The 17,709-nt window shown below is 39.3% G+C and overlaps 1 protein-coding gene across 1 annotated transcript; it reads right to left on the minus strand.

The window, feature by feature from the left end:
• Positions 1–786: 786 nt before the first annotated feature.
• On the minus strand, positions 787–17,670 carry CEP97 (centrosomal protein 97). Its single transcript, XM_050333704.1, is given in 12 exon segments — positions 787–6,186; positions 6,921–6,996; positions 8,030–8,234; positions 8,237–8,785; positions 9,288–9,418; positions 10,433–10,597; positions 11,817–11,983; positions 12,894–13,007; positions 13,472–13,573; positions 13,971–14,129; positions 15,069–15,211; positions 17,482–17,670. Coding segments are annotated over 12 exon segments (2,565 nt in total). The 5' UTR covers positions 17,528–17,670; the 3' UTR covers positions 787–5,478.
• Positions 17,671–17,709: the final 39 nt, after the last annotated feature.

The raw sequence follows: 17,709 nt of genomic DNA on the forward strand, positions 1-17,709 counted from the left end.
ATACCTTTACTGAAGAGCAAGAAGAGTCTCACTTAAAAACCTCAGCTATTTTTCTTGGTGTAATGAAGTAGAAACACATAGTACAGTTACAAAATGCCCACTAACCTCCACATGTGAAATGAGTTAAACAAAGCAAAGTTAGCTTTGTTTGTTTAGGAGATTTTAATTGTTTTTGTTGTTTGGTTGGGTCTTTTTTTTTTTTGGTTTTTTTTTTTTACTTTTGGGGGGACTGTAATGCAGTAAAACATGACTTTCATGTATGTCTGAGCTCCTTGTTAAAGCCTTAAAGACGTTAAATTAATCTTCATTTCCTTAAGAACAGTGCAGGTATCTGACCAAACCAAAAGAGTAGGAGAGGGAACACCATGCTTTGCAACTGTGTTTCTCTGGATAAACCCTTAGTCTTAATTCTCTTTCTAGAAAACTATACAGAATACTGCCACTGCCACATCTTTTCATTTAAACACAGCAGGGAGTTAAGAACACAAAAGAGAGGGTCAGCAATACAACCAAAGGACTGCAAATCATGAAGACCAGTTTCTGTGAGGTTGGTGAACACATTTCAAGTACTCTACTACACTCTTACTCTCCTCAGCACTGCAAGTGGCCATGGAATGAGACAATGGCCACAGAATGCCTCGGCTGTACCAAGTCAAGAATGCTAATGCTTGCCTTGTTATCAAATGTTTTCCGTTACCACACTTCCCATCTCATCTCTAAAAGAGCCCTCCAACCAAAAAGAGATGACTACTAGCCATAAGAGTCAAGATCAAGTACACCTTAAAGTTTTCAATAAATGTACAAATCATTTATTTAAAATTCAAAACTCAGAGATACAAACAAAATACTTAAGAAAACAATAAATCCAGAAATGTAAACACTTATAGAAAATATATGAACGGTACCAATTTAACCACCCACCATTCTTCACAGAAAACAGTGAGAAGTAGAAAGACAAATCAATGCCCAATTGTTCTTTTTTCTCAAATTTTAGTTTAGAGGTAGAATACTACTGTGAAAGACTCAACAAAATTTAGTTCAGTAGAATTATGCTACAAGTGAATTTAGCCCATATACTTAGAAATGTAATGAAGCCAAAAAAGAAGATTCTTACCGAGAGCTCTTATACAGTAAAATTTGGTGTGGCACTTTCCAAGAGATAAAGCACCTTTCCTGATAAATACTGTTCTACGTTTTTGCAAGAAAAGGATCCTGTGCTTTTACCATTACTGACATAAAGAAAACAATTAAAAACAGACAGAAAGTCCCAACTTTTCAGTAGGCATATAGAAAGCAAGTGTTTCTTAGTAACTTGCCCCAGAAAAATCAATCTGGGGGAAAAAAGTGTAACTATGAAAAAAAAGATATTTCAAAAGACTTCATGAATACTTGATGCATACTTATTCAGGTGGCACAGTCTTCAAGGGGGGCAAAGTTAATACAACGGGGAAGGGGGGCAGGGAGGCGGGGAAAGAGTCTTTTCCACTGTCAGGAGAACTGACCAGTTTTTACATTTTATTGTCATTTAGTCAGTCTCCACTCAGTGCTACAATTCTATCCTCACAGGAAAAAGTGTATCTGTGTGAGACACAATGGAACATCAAATCCAGTAAAAATTACCCAGGTAGTCTCAAAGGAATGTATATTCCATTTTTGTTCATCAAATGACCTGCTACAAGTAGAAATTAAGATTGGAATTCTTCAGACAATATATACAAATTCATAAAAAACCAAGAACAATTTGCAAGCTCAAATACAAACATTATTCAGAAAAAAACCCAACATTTTTTATATACAGACTGGCTGCTAAGTGCATTATTTAAACTGCTGCATGCAAATAGTAGAATCTATGCTTGTTTAAGAAACTTCACTATCAACAATTGTTAAGCTTCTGCAATTTAGTTTAACAAGGACTTTCTCAAGTATTTGCTGAAGGATATTTGTGGTTTAGAAGCAGCAAAATAAAGTTTGCTGTCTTAATGACTTCTTGCTTTATGACATAAACCCACTTGTCCCTACCTTCAGAAAAATAGACAAAAGACTAATTTCTGTCACAGACTAGACAAGAAGAGGCTTGCATGGGCCAGTTATCTCATTTGGGGCAGAACTACTTGTGTGGCGCAGTTTAAACAGTCTGAGCTATACTTAGCTGATTTTTCTGAAGCAAATAAAAGAAGCATTTAAACTGTACTCATGGCAGAGCTGACAACATTGCTTGGCAAATAACCATTAGTTACCTCTCCCATTACAACTGGAGGATCAGCTCAGGACAAAACACAAGGGACAAGCTTTTATTGTACCAATACACTCTTCCTGTTGAATACGAAGCCTTGCAAAAGGAAAATGTTGAAAGAATACAATATTAACACAGGAAATTTTCAGACACAGATTTTCATACTTTAGGCCTTCCAATTCCTTTATGAATTTTCCATCATCTCCAAAGGGAGCTGTGCATCCCTATCCAGATAAAAGAATATTACATACCTAGATTAAGAAAACATATCTAGACAAAGGTGAGTAAATGTAAAGCCATGTTAACTATGATATTTCCATATCATGATTTTTGAGAGCTCAAAACAGGACTGAAAGAGGCCATTTTTAAGTATACATCCAGCTTTATTCCTTGTTTTTCCACTGTATCCCTCCCTCATCACGTCTTTCCCTGTATGCATTTGAATGGTCAGGATGAAAATATTTTCTGTATATACAAACTAATAACATTTAACCCTATAAAAACTAACCCAAAACTTCACCATTCTTTGATTTCTCTATATTTAGGCAACTCATCTTCTACACATGCAAGATGCTTTTGGAACATCAGAAAAAAAAAAGTTTTTCTATTTCACAGTTTCCCCAAAAAAGATAAAGCTGATCATATGTCAGTACATGCTTTGCTGTACCTGCATAAAACCACCTTTGGATATAGAGGTTACAAGTTAATAAGGACAACAGCTGACCTAGGCATTAGTTGGAATGCTGCCTTGTGTTTGTGTTTGCATTTTCAAGTTCTAATAATAAAGGAAATGTCAAGAAACATCTAGGGCTCCCATGAAAAATTAACTTTCACCATATTTTCCCTCTTTGACACCTCCAAAATTCAAGCTGTTTCTCCTCTTTCTGACTCTGCAGCAAAAGTGACAATACAAAATAGCAAAATATCTATGCTCCCTCAGTGTCTTCAGTAAATGAAACACTTTGATCCTGGCAGTGGTCTAGTTTCTCCCAGGTCTTGCAAATGCAAATAAACCATTCTGCCATGAAAGAGATTACACCTAACCTCTGCCTCTGGAGTGTAAGGTCCAGCAACTGTCTCACAGACTGAAATAATTTAACTCTCAAAACCCAAAGAAAATCCCTTTAAAGGTTTACATGAGATTTTTTTTAAATGTAACATGTTGACAGTCAAAGAGCCAAGTCCCATGAACTGCAGATCCCCAAGCATGACAGATTTAAACCCAAGTTCTGAACTTTCAGAGGGCAAGGATATGATCATGTGGACTACACACTTCTTTGCACAACTAATTAGATGTTGTGATACATGAATGCACTTGTACCACTTTCAATACCCAAGCACAATTGTGCTCTATTTATGAATATGGGTATGCTACAAATGTGCTGTAACGAAATGCAGAGAGATAGCCCGTTAAGAACCTACCGCCTCAGTTGGTTGGGGTTTTTTCTTAAATGTCACCATGTATGCAAGGCACAGTCAAATGTCAGCCTGACTGCAGTGACAGCTCTTTCGAGAGGTTAGTGCTCTACAACTTTTTCTGGGATAGGGAAAAAGAGATGATGGCTACTCTGTACACAGAGGCAAGACTTTATTCTTCCAAGGTGAACTTCACCACAGGGCAGATGGCTGGTACAAGTCCAATACACCATTTATGTTCTACATAAAGGCTATTTTAAGGCCTCAAGCAGATGTTGGCCTCATACCAAACTCCTGAGTAGTGGTAAATTTCAGCTCAGAACCTGAAGTAGACAAGCAACCCAAGCTTTTACAAAAACGGAATCATTTTACCTGGTAATGTGGCCATAAGAGTCACTTTAAAACAGCACTAGTTGATTTTAATGACACCATAGCACCAGAAGTTAACCTATGGATTCAGAGAATTACAATAAGCATGTGTCTTTACAACTGAGAAGTAAAGATTAGCAAACTACTGAAACACTGGCCTTCCAGTAAACACGGAGTACTGCAGCTTTAGCAAACTGAACTGAGCCCTGTAAGTCACAACATCAATTTTTTTTTTCACTAGTGTCCATCACAAACAGCATGGCAAAACCAGATTTACCTTGCCACTTTTGCTGTACACCAAGATACCTGATCCTTTCCCATTAAAAAGCCCAATACAGTAATGGCTAGGCAAGACACAAGCCCTGTTGCTTGCCCAGTGTTTAAGTGGAAAGCATAGCCTAGGTATCTCAGTATATTTGCTAACTGGGAAGAAATACAACTTTTTATTCACATCTAGTGTAAGTGTCAAATACTGGACATACAGGGGGAAAGAAACAAGCAAAAACCCCAATAGAAATATAGAAAAAAAAAGTTTTAAGTCATGGCATTTACTTTTAATATTTATACCTGTACGTAGGAGTAGTTGTGATCTGTCAAAATGCACTGTCTTGAAAGCCATGCAGATCCAAATTCCACAGTGACATCAGCATCTTTGCGGAGCAAAACATGTCAGCAAGTCTGCTGCTGTAATCCAGCAGTGCAGCCTTGGAAATGATGTTCCCAAATCACATGCCCTTTTGGAAGTCCTATTTAGTCCTGGCTGCTGCTGGTTCTACTTTGAGTCTTACCTGAGAAAGCAGGGAAATTCAACCCCAGGGCAAACAAAGGCCAAAGCTTGTCTGAAGCTCCCTAAGGTCTCTCCTGTGAGGCCCTGTTTCAGTGCATATGTAAATGACCTAATTCCTAGCCGGCAGCTTCAAGTTGTTTCCAAAAAGGTCACTGACTTGGACACTGGTTTTCTGGAACGCATCTTTTATACACTGACCAAACTACTTTTGTTAAAGTCAAAAGGTCTGAAAAGCAACTTCTTCCATCTTTCTCATCAGACCATATCCTGCCTATGACAGGATGCACTGCCTAAGAAGAACTTAGTCCTTCTTTGTAGAAAAAAAAATCCAATACTTACTAACACATTCACTTAAGTGAATTTACAGCAAACACTAGCACTGCCACCCACAACCCCAGTCTTCAGAATTAATTTAATGAAAGCCAGTTATTAAGATACCAGTTTTATGTTTGAAAATAAAGTGCATAATGATTGTCACTGAGAACTTTGCTAACTTCAGGGTATTATAGTTAGTGTCAGTTCTCAGCAACATCAATAAAATACTAAATACAGCATAAATTGGTAACATGTCAAAATCTGAACTAGCACACATGAAAAATAAGTTTTGTATAAATGAGAAAAATTGAAATGGAAAGTGAAATGGAATCCCTAGTCCTTTGTGGAACTGAAACTATTATACAGCTATTCCAACATGCAGCATCTGAAATGAAGAATCACAGTCTGTTTGCTTCCCTTCTACCATTTCTGAATCCAGTTTGTAGCTTTCTGGAGTCTGACTGATTTCACCTTGGATAGGGGAAGATCTATCTTGAGGGAGATCTAGAGAGATAGTGTCAGATGAAGAATCCTGGCTTTCTGCTGAAACAGCGACTTGTGGACAGCTGCCCTCCATTTCCTCATTGCAATCTGTTACTTCATCAGCCTCTTCCAGCTGCTGAACAGATTTCAAATACTGTTGTATTAGTCCGTTGTCCTGCTCATTACTAGAGCTCTCTTTACTTTGCCCACCTTCCCCATGGCCATCCTCTACATCTGAGGAATACGCTGAAACAGAAGTGCCACATTGCTTGACAGTTTCCATTGAGAGAGAGCTCTCTGTTTCTTCAGCTAAGCTCTTCTCAGAGTTGCACAGATCACTGGCGTGAGTCTGATCAGCTGCAGAAGAATGGAAACCAGAATCTGGGAATTGCAACAAGGACTTTTCCCGAAGATCATCACTAGCTGAAACTAACAAAGCAGAATTAACATCTGGTGGGGCTTCTTGCTCAAGTGTGGATGATTGAATAGGTGGTTTGGATAAGCATAAAATACTGGCTGAAGGGGTCCCAGTAGCACCTAAAGTTTGCATCACCGAATGCTGCCATTGTTGAAGGGATTTAACCTGTAAAGCATATAGAGATAAATTCATTATGAAGTACAACTAAAAGTATTTTGACTCCTAGTGCATTTCTTGCATTCAGAAACCAAGCACTAGCATAAAATCTAAGATAAGAGACATACAAAAGGCTTGATATACCCTTAAGAAAATTTTGTTCTTCCCACTGTTAAATCATGGCCTTTAAACCTAGAAGCCCTGACAGAGTACACAAGCTCAGAGAACACAAGTTCAAGTACCTGAAAAAAGGGAATCTGTTCTAAAAATGGAAAGGATAAGGAACCATTATGCAATAATCAATACGTAAGAAAACAGTCTTATTTTTGATGAATAGCTTATTAAAGGATGTATTAATAACTTTTCTACTTCAGAAATGAGTTGCTCACAAGCAACACATTTTGATAACATTTCATTTGCCCTGGGTATTTAGCAGTCACATCGTTCTTCACAGTTCTGCTACATTTGTTTAGCTTCCCTTGCATTTTGTCTGCCTTCTCACACCAGGCCACAATTTAGCCTTTAGTAACAAATCCAGTATTCTTGCACTAATCCTTCTGAAGGTTATTTTCCCCCAGAATAAGAATACAGCACACAGCATGGCAATTAGATTCTATAAAGCCACTCAAGTCATCAGTGGGAAAAGTAAACTATATTGACTATCTCTTCAGGAGCTACAGTATGAAGTAATGACTTTCAAATTCACACATAAGCAGAAAAACAACAGGACTAAAACTATTTACCTGGTTCCAAAGAAACCTGACAGCTTCCTCCTGTACAAGCCTTTGCATCTTATCTTCCTCTCTTTCTTTTCTTAGTCTGCAAGAACACACAGTCAAAATTTATGCATCTTAAATAAACAACATTTGGGTAATAGAGCAACAAGAATACAAAAATGTCTACTTATATAACAGCACTCTTGAAAGATACAACAGAGCCTAACATTAAGAAATTACTGCAGTCTGGCTTGTCATCAATACCCAGCTGCTGACTTCAAGTTTCTTTTTCAGTTACATTTAGATTCTGCTTCCTTTTACTGCAGCACATTTGCTGGCTTGCCAATAATTTAAGTGTCTTTTTGTAAACTGAATCTGAGCTTATTTTTTCCTGCACAGCTATCATCATCCCTCTCTACAACAGCAATTCTTCATTTCAAATTATGCTCTCCCCAGCTGATACCTGGACGTAGGATGATGTGTAAGCACTGGGAGTTTCTAGAAGTTCACCGAGCACTCAACTTGATTCACAGAACTTATGTCACTTGTGATAGTAAAAAAAAAGTGCCTGTCAGATTGACACTCCCGGGCTAATAAGTAAATCCAGAATTTCTATCTAACAAACTGAGGAACTTTGCGTGGATAAGATAATGATCTTATCCACACATGGACTCCCAGGATCAAAAAATACAGATAGGACAAAAACACAATCACGTTTTAAAATTGTATCATACATGGCAGAGGGAATTCTTTTTTTCACCAGCAACAGAGGAACAACTAAATATGGACACTTCATTTATAGACTCTGTAATTGCTAGGAGACAAGTAAAAAAAAAAATCCAACTCAACAATTTCTATTTTGGTTATCCACTGAAATATGCAAGTCCTGCTAACAGAGGAATAGAAAAATGTGTTCTAACCCAACCCACTCGTAGAAGGCACTTTGAGAGTATATGCACAACTGTGCTTACCTTACAGGAAGTGACCCTATAAATGTAATCACCACTTTATGTTTCTGATGAGAGGTTCTACTGTCAGTAGTTATATCAAGACCCATTTAGACCTGTTATGAAATACCCTGGAGTGATGGTTATATTTGCACAGATTTGAAAATACATAGCACGACCTCAACTTACTTTTCTATTTCGTGAGTTAAACAAATGATGTGTTCCTGCATCCTGTGCAGTCGAATTTCATTCCGCACTTCCTTGGCTCGAGGATGGTAGTTCCTTGTGTAAAATCCTCTCCAGCAAGCTTGAAGCTTGGTAGCTGCTTTGGTCATCCTTTGCAGTTCAGCTGCACCTTGGTCAACAACAGCTAATGAATCAGAAGTTTTCCTGTCACCTGCTCAGGACAGAGAGTTTTTACTCCTGATTTAGCACCTAACGAGGTGCTGGGGTGACTATGAAGAAGATGGTCTTCAGAGGACACTGAGCAGTTGCTGGTATTAGCAGCCAGTCCGTATGTTCCTGGGTCAGGAGAAGGCAATACCACAACCTCTTTGACGTTCTCTTGTGTTTCCACACTTCCTACTGCTCTGTTTGTGTGCTCTCTTGTAACACACGAAGCTTCTTGCTTGTTAGTTGTTTCTCTATTAACATCCCTCACACATTCAATCACTGTATCATCATCATCTCCTAGGCCCAAACTGACTCCATGTAACTTCAGGGCTGAAGCAGGAGACACTGGAGACAATCCTGACGTAACTGGCATGAAAGTAGACTCTGAGGATAAAAGGCTGCTGTTTAGTTTGTCTTCATCTGTCTGTATATCTTCAAGGTACAGATCCTTGTGAAAGCTGCTTCTTTCAAGGGGACAAGTGTTCTTTGCTGCATAGGAATGATCATTGTTGGCACTTGGTCCAACCCAAGAATTCTTCTGGATGACAGGTTCTAGATAGGCAGAAAGCCACATTCAAGTGTTACAGTATTTCAATAACATCTTCATTCAATTCATAGGGATTCACAATCTGGTTTTGATAGCACCTAGGTGTATAAGATGATCTAAAATGCTAGTAAAGGTGAGCATTATTTCTATATAAGGAAAACAACACCTCAACACAGTAACATCCACAAACTTGGCAAGTAAATTGCAGAAACTGCATTCCCTTGAAGAAGTCAACTTTTATAAAATGGAACAATCAAAGTAATAACTTTGTGTGTCCTGGATTGTGTTTTTCATCTAACAAACCTACCAGCATTTCAAGACACGAATAAACACAGAATAGATTTCTAGAAAATAAAGTATAACTTCAGTTGAAAAAGTCTCCAAAAACCAATAGAACAAAATAATTACAGGGTCTTGTTCTGAAATCCTCTCCGCAAAGTTATCTGTGTTGAAAAGAAAACTATCTATTTCCACAGGTTAGATCACAGGTGAAGATCAGCTTCTTACCACTTTCAAGAACCATCTGTGGTGGCTGGGCTGGACTGCTGTGTTCGTGAGCAACTGGCACTGTTTTGCTGGAAGCAGATGACAGTGGTCCCTCATTTTGGTTTTGATGCATCAGCTGCCTCTGGTGGAGTCTAAGCACAAAGTTCCAACAAATTTAGTATTTAAATTTTTTCAGTACAGAGAACATTTAAAAAAAATATCAATTACTTCAAAGGAAACAAGGGATCAAAACATTCTAAACACCAGGCTAAGACATTAACAGGGCTACTCACAAAGTAAGGGATTGCACAGTCTGTTTCTGCTCCCCTTCCTCGTGCCCCTTTTTTTATATTACATGCATAAAAAAAAAAAAAAGGCAAAGAAGAGAAAAAACCCAACACTCAGTTCTTACTATAGACTGAAAATTTTTAAGTACTTCTACACACAAGGAAGGCATGCAGATATTTTAAGTGTCTAATGTAGAATACATTATGCCTGTAGGTGTTTGAGGAACGGAAGGAGTGTCTTTTATTTTTGAAAGTGACTGAATCAAGGATTAGGTGTCCCCTTTACTAAAGGGACAAAACCCCAGTACAAATGAACAAGTATTGCCACAAACCTAAAATCATCCTTTATAAACCCAGAGAACACACACAGGTTGATTCAGCCCAGTTAAATTAGAAGATCCTGAGGTAGAGGTCAAAGTCAAACTGTCCTATAAATCATATATGTGTGTGCATATATACACAGGTGGGAATTTCAGGGGATTGCTTTTTCTGCTAAGGTTTTTTTGGTTTGGTTGTTAGGGACTTTTTTTAGATTTTTAGAGTTATATTTAGCAAGCCAACTTCCTGAGTTTTCCCCAGAAACATCATGTGAATGTCAGAGCACTTAGTGGGAGATTCCAAGGTCAACATGCTTTTATTGCACCTTCTCCTCCAAAATGTCCACAACATTTCTATAATTTCTGCCTCGAGGCTAATCTGCACTGACAGTTACTCCTTCCAGATGCTCCCAAGTCTCCATCCTTTTTGGGGAGATAGCACCCTCCTGGTTACCATAGGACTATTGTTGCTCAACTTTCTAATCACTATATCTAACATACAATAAGACCTGCAGTTATGCTCTCAATTACACTCTCTATGAAAGTAACAGTAAGTTCTCACCTTTGCTTACTCAGTATTTTTTCCAGTTTGGCATCCTCTTCAGTCTGGAGTCCGTAGGCAGATATGAGAGGACAAACAGTAGCCAAGTACTGAACGAGCTGAACGTGCTGCCCAGGTCGATATGATCTTCCTTTACCTTGACTGTAGAGCCATTCTGCTTTCAAACTGTTAGGAAGGGGGAAAACGGTCACCATTAATGAATGGCATAAACCCACTAAGTCTCCTCTCACTACTCTTCCTCTAGGGGGTACCCAAGAGCTAATCTACAAATCTAATCAAAACCTGGAACATGTGCAGTGCCCAGGGAAACTGGGAATTTCATTTCCAGAACAAAGAATAAAGCATTCACTCACATAAGCATCCAAAAACTCTGTCCAAAACTGTGCAGTCTCTGCTTTGTCTGTGTGTAGTCTTTGAGCACTGAAAACACGTTTGTGTCCATGAATTTATCATCAAAGCTTTCACAGAAACAGAAAAATTCACACACACATACAGAACAGGCACAGCGAGTAAATATTGCCAGAAGCATTCAATAACTAAAATCTGGTTTTAAATTGAATGCATTTCAGTCTCAGAATATTTAATATAACACATCAACATATAATAACACAGTTAATAAAGAAAACCCCGCTAGTAACAAAAATGTCTACAATTCTAACAGATGACTTTTCAGGAAAGTTACAACATATTATGGTGAAACAGAGCTAAAGTTGGTTTACCTTTGACCAAAAGGGCAGCTTTTTATTTTAGTAATGGGAAAAGAAGGACATTATTGACCTGGACTACGTTCAGGTACTGGACTACAATGTGTTTATACTGGATAATACTTATGCTTGGGCTGTTCTGATGTGAAGAACTTGGTCATACCATAGTGATATAAATGACCACAATGATACACTAACAAGCGATTTGAGCAAAATAACGTTTAACTAATTGACACCACAAAAGGTCAAATGTAGAAATGCACATGCAAATAAGACCATTCATAAAAGAGCACGTTGGAGTCTCCTCCAAGTTACAGCTTTAATATCTGCTGATTGTCACATTCTACAAAGAGACTGTAAGCTTGGAAAAGCTAACAGACCACTGATAAATTGCTACCAGTTTTGTAGAAGTTCTACTGTGAGTTGAATAACGAAACAAAAGCTTGACTTTATACTTCTACATAAACAAACTTGTGATCTCATGTAATAATTCCAGTGTAACAGATGAAAAATTTGCAAAAGCAACAATGTTAATTGGCCTGTATCTCATACGGTCATTAGCAACACAAACACAATTTCAGATCATTAGCACTTTCCCATTTTTTTCATTATTTAAGAACAATTTCAGCTTAGCCAAATTTTATTTAATAATTTTAGAGATTTTAATACTATTATGTCACCTTTCCTTCTGAGAAATCACATATCCATCAAGAACTTTAAGGTTCAGACACCAGCTGACAATATAAGGCCTGTAGTCAAAGCCAGGGACAGAAGGTGTGGCCATCACACAAGGATTGTTCATAATCGACAGCTGTTCCAACTGACGAAGAGAACTCAGGAAAGAGACCTTGAGAAAATAAGACACATTTGTTAACTGAACCCACTAAATGCTTACAGGACGTACCACATTTCCTAGATGCAGCCAGACATGTCATGCAAAACAACAGAATTACAAACACATTGAAAAGTACATCTGCTTTTTGAACACAAACGGCTACAAAGGACCTTCTATCAACTACTGCCATTTTCCTATTAATTCTTCTGTAAGCACTGTTAGCCCTTGGAAAGTATTAGCTTCTCTTAAAATCTGTGAATGGAGCTTTATGTATAGAAAGGTATAGTATTTCTGTGATTACACTTTACTATAACAGGTGATGGATTTTGATAAAAAAAAAAACAAAACAAAAAAAAAACCAACACAACACTATCTGTTTTGAAGAGAAATGTAGTACCAAAACAAGATTTTCCTTCCAACATGAACTCCCAACCAAGTTTTGGCTGCTACTTATATTAAAACAAACAAACAAAGCAGTAAAGGCAAAAGTCACAGGCAGATGATTTGTTTCTCTTATACAGTGTTTGAAAAACAGGTCAGTTGCAACAAGTGCAATTCAAACCTCTGTTCTAAACACAGTAGCTGCAGAAGCTCTCTGCAGCAGTTAATCAGCTCAGCTTTCAACTTTCAGTCATGACAAGCTTTGAATTTAGTGTCCTAAAGTATACTTTTGACAGCTTTGAATAACAAAAATACAAAAGAAAAGGCAAAGTTTCTTTCCAGGCTGGCTTTTAAAGGTATCACCTAGCTCGTGCAGCTAATGCAAGTACAGTTATTGCATATAAACTGTTTAAAGTTACTTCCATCAGCATGGGTTATTTCGAAAAAGAGAGCCCACTCTCAGCTACAACTTCAAAAATATTGTACAACTACTTGCTTTTGGTCTATTTAAAAGAAAGGTGATGTATCTTCTAAATTTTACCTCATTTAAGTCTCTGATTTCATTTTCTGCCAAAGAAAAAACAGTCAAACTCTGAGGCAGGCAGACAGGGGCAGTGCGAAGTGAAGTTATAATATTTCCATGTAGCAACAGGGTCTATAAAATAAGAATATGGTGATGAAATGTATGTTTGATCAAAACCCCCATATTTCTTTTTCAGGCATTACCTGCAAAAAACATGCAAAAGAACTATAATTAAGGCTTTCTGGTCACAGTTACCAAAAAATGTATTTGGAAACATTTTTTATCTACAGTGTTCATGCTAAAAGAGTTAACAGTATGCTTTGTCTTGATTCATGACAGAAGATAAGAGAACAAAGAGCTATGAACAAGATCTCACCATCATATCTTTATCAAAATTATAGAAAGTTATAGAAAAATCACTGCCTTGGTTCCTGCAACTTGGAGACAAGGAAAAGAATTCTTACATGCGTCCCTTTAGATACGACAGTAATTCATTAAAATGCTTTAAGAGCTAGTTTGAATAATGAATGTTTTTAAAAGGTAGCAATTTCCTTATGTAAAGAATGTAGTGAAAATAGAGACAAAATAACACCTACCTTCAGCGATGTCAGCTTGGAGAGATCGCCTAATTGAGCTATGTTATTGTCTGACAAATCAAGATGCTGAAGAGACAGACAGGAACTGATTTGTTCAATGACCTACAAAAATAAAGAAGTCAATTACAGTAAGTCTCTTCTAGTCACTAAGTAAAACCAGGTATCAATAACTATAAATTATTTTGAAAGCTAAAAAACCAACTGGATAAGAAACCCAAAATAAAAACCACGTTTTAACAGTTTCGTTTTAAAGATGATAGTTTTTTTCCTACTTTCAGTACTATTTCCTTATTCTCATTATATTTTGACATCAAAACTTTTATTTTTTCCCCAGACAACTCTAGTCCAAAAGCTGCCCTCTTTTAGTTCATAAAGTAGACAAGAAACGTTAACATTTTGGTTTCAGTCAAACCCAGAAACATATTCAGATTTCTTTGCTGCGTTTTCCAAAGTTTTACAAGACTAGATTCTGGAAAACGCAAAAGAATAAATACTTTACCTTAAGGTTATTTCCTGCCAAGTTTAGCCATTCCAGGTGCACCAAATCCTTCAGCCCTTCCACGTACCCAATGCTATTATGAGGCAAGTTGAGCACCCGGAGCTTCGTCAGTTTTGCCACACCCATCATTCGTACCAAACGGTTGTTGGCTACAGAGAGCTGCAGATGGACACACAAATAACAGGGATGAGTTTCAACTACACAGACAGAATAGGCTTTTATGTTTAACAGTTAAAAATCTACTCCAACAGGAACTTCTTCAATCTACGTATTTAATTTCCAAGCAAATAACACAAACAACCCACAAGAGCCAGGAAATAAATTACTGATCAAAGAGTGTTGTCTTCAGAACTCACTCTGTAAACTTAAGAGGAAATTCTCCTAGCAACACATAAATAAAGGAGAAAGAATGAGGAATTGTGTCATATGAAAATAAGATTTTAAAATCAGAATTGCCAATTCACTGTGCAAATTGCTGCTCCATTCCTGGTGTAAAAATGTACTTACTGTCAATATGGCAGAGGACAAAATATGTTCCACACGATTAACAAAAAAGTCCTATGTTAGCAGGACTGTAGATCACGAACTGTTTAAAGAGTAGATCCTGATTAGACATACACTTCAGTAACAGGACTGCCAAACTGGCACTCTGGTGAAGGTTTGTTGTAGCAACAAACCCCACCTCTCCCATCTCAATTTAGCTTGTGTGTAAAAACTACTGGGCAGCTTCAAGTTTATCTGGAGGCACTTTCAGTGATAATACAAAGTTATTTTTAATGCTACAAAGCCCAAGTATCCAAAAGCTAAGTAGTATCAAAATTTGGATTATCAGTGACTTTTCTAAGTGTTCTTAAGATGCCCCTTCCAATTAGAATTTATTTAGTTCATTTTTAGTTGCCTAGGTAATGCATGAAACAGCCTCCTCCACAACCAACTGTAGACTGAGGAAACAAAGCTTTCTATTTTAGCCATCATTTACTTTTTCATGAAGACAATAACTGATAGTTTACTTTGATTACATAATACAGCCTTAAAGCCAAAGATGCTAACATCACAGTACCATTATTTCATAGCAATTTCAAGCCAAGTAATACTGACCTGCATCAGATTCCTGCATTTTTCCAAGTGTTCCAATTTAATTATCTGGTTTTTGTCCAGAATCAGAGTCTGAGTATCAGCATCACAGGGTAAGGTTGGACCCAGTTTTTGCAATCCTTGACCTGACCAGTTGACTACTAAGCCTTAGAATAAAAACGAGAAAAAAAGACAAAAAAGGCACCACAAAATTTATATATGGACTGAAAAAGCAATGCAAAAGAAACTGTTTTATGATGCATGCAGATAATTTGGAAATACAGCTAAAGTTTCTTTTCCCTGTAAAACTGAAGCAATTACTTCAGTCCTAGTATCTCAGAGTAACTGATCCAGTTACTCAAAGATATGCCTTCCAGATCCTGTCGCAGTAAAGAGCTCTGACGGAATTATGGGAAAGTCAGTAACAGATCCTCTGAAGTGAGAAGCAGAGGAAAAAAAAAAAAAAAAAAAAATTGGTAGCTAAATTTAAAGGTGTCATCCTCAAAACCTCAAATTTCAAGAGAGACAATTTTTAAATTCTTCAGAGACTGCAAGTTTTGAGTAGCTTGACAACTAACCACCTATGTGTAGGCATTCTATCTAAACTAAGAATCCATTCTTTCAACTATACTACAGTACTGGTGGCATTGGGCAGGAACAAATTGTAAATAGGCTAGCATACCACTTAATAATGAAACACACAATTAAAATGCTCCATGCAAAAAGTGTTACTACACAAAGTTAAAAGGCAAACATTTGCCATCTACGGGGAGCTTGAATGACTGGGTACCCATAGCGACACCCAATAATAATCACTTTTACACGTTAAGCCTCTGTTGTGTATTTTATGTACAAACATCATCGTAGTGCTTGCTCTTCTCTCACTATCTGCTCAGTAAATAACACTGCCTTTTTCAGCAGCAGGTCCTAAATAGTGTTTTTACCCCACCATACCATACATATTAATATTATTACAGTTTACAGGCTTTTAGGGTTTATCTATGCCAAGGGTGGAGACAAACTGAAGAACAGTAATGCAGAACCAGCAACACCAGAGTCACATTCCCGTCTTTGCACGTTCAGGAAGAAGGTACTGCATGTTTCCCACTGAAGCAGTCACCTCTGCAACCACCTAGTCACTTTAGCTAAACAGAGAAATTTTGCATCTGCCCATTTATCCAAGGGTTTGTTACAAAAATTCTCAACCAGTCCTTGAGGACCTAGGAGAGAGGCTTGGACGCACAGTACAGAATTACAAGAGTAATCCTTTTATTTACACATGAGGTGCCCCTTTCAAACTGGGGCACCGCAATGTGGCTTCCAAGTGGTTCTTACTGCTTTCAAGCACTCAGGTACAACATGATCTGACTAACTGCTACTTAACACACATCCATTTGCCAAGGAACTGTATTTCTACGGCGTCACCATCCACCTGCTTCTCTACTGATCGAGACATCCCTGCAGTCAGTCTTGCTATAATCACTTATGGATGATACCAGACAACAAGAGGGTTTCCCAGAGGTGTTAAAGGATCTTATCTCCGTTGTCTGGGGGTACCCTTTATTGCTTGTGAGCACCCTCAAGATTCAGAGGAGTACAGGTTCCTGTTTCAAAAGGGTCTGTCCTCCTCCTTGCAACAAGCTGGGGTCCTCTGCTTGCTTAAGCACGGGTATTCAGTATACAGCATGAACTACATATATAGTTCCTCCATCCCTGGTAGTGTTCAAGGCCAGGTTGGACTGGGCTCTGAGCAACCTGGTCTAGTTGAAGGTGTCCCTGTCCACGGTGGGGGTGATGGAACAAGATGATCTTCAAGGTCCCCTTCCAACCCAAAGCATTCTATGAAATACAGCTCTAAGAAATCAATATGATTTCATACAATAAAGACTATGGAAACTCATTGGTACAATACTTAGGGAACGAGATTTTCCTAACAGGCTTTCAGGACCCAGGAAAACGTTCCAGAATTCCTTATTACTCGTTTGGCAGGAAGCAAGGAACTGCACCCTCAGAAGAGGCGCTGTCTCCCCAAGACCTCTCAGCCCTCCAAAGCAGGGAAAACGGGCCTTATTTCATTCACCTCCCGGCCTATAAAGCTCCACAAGGCTGCGGGATGCTCCAGCACGATGGACAGCCGCTCGTCCTGCCCCGAGCCAGGCCCGTTCCCCGGGGCGGGCAGCCGTGCCCTCGCCGCTCTCCTCGCCCCGCTGCCCCGACCGCCTCCAGCCCGTCCGGAACGGGCAGAGCGCGGGGGGCGAACGGGGGAGCGGCCGAGCCGCCCCTCAGCCCCGGGAGGAGGGGGCGCCCCCGCTTCTCCCCAGCCGAGCCGCCCGCGCCCCTCCGAGCGACACCGCGGCTTTGGGGACCCGCAGCACACAGCGGAGACCCCAACAGCGCGGCCCCGCCGGCCCCCAGCCCCGTGCGGGGCTGCCCTTACCCGCTCCGGCCGCCTCGTCCCCCGCCCTGGCCGCAGCGGCCGCCATGCCCCGCGCCTGACAGCGCCGCCAAGCAACCGAGCACCGATCCGCCTCTCCCCGGGGACACCGCGGCTTTTATCCCGGGCGGGGCGGCGGGTGCCGTGCTCGGGGCCGTGCCCGGGAAGGGTCGGCCCGGCCGAGTGAGCGCTCGGCCAGCCCAGCCCCCGCCCTCCCGCGGCGCAGCCGGG

Source organism: Myiozetetes cayanensis, unplaced genomic scaffold (genome assembly GCF_022539395.1).
Source record: "Myiozetetes cayanensis isolate MyiCay16 unplaced genomic scaffold, myiCay2020 scf5-8, whole genome shotgun sequence".
Classification (NCBI taxonomy): Eukaryota; Metazoa; Chordata; class Aves; order Passeriformes; family Tyrannidae; genus Myiozetetes; species Myiozetetes cayanensis.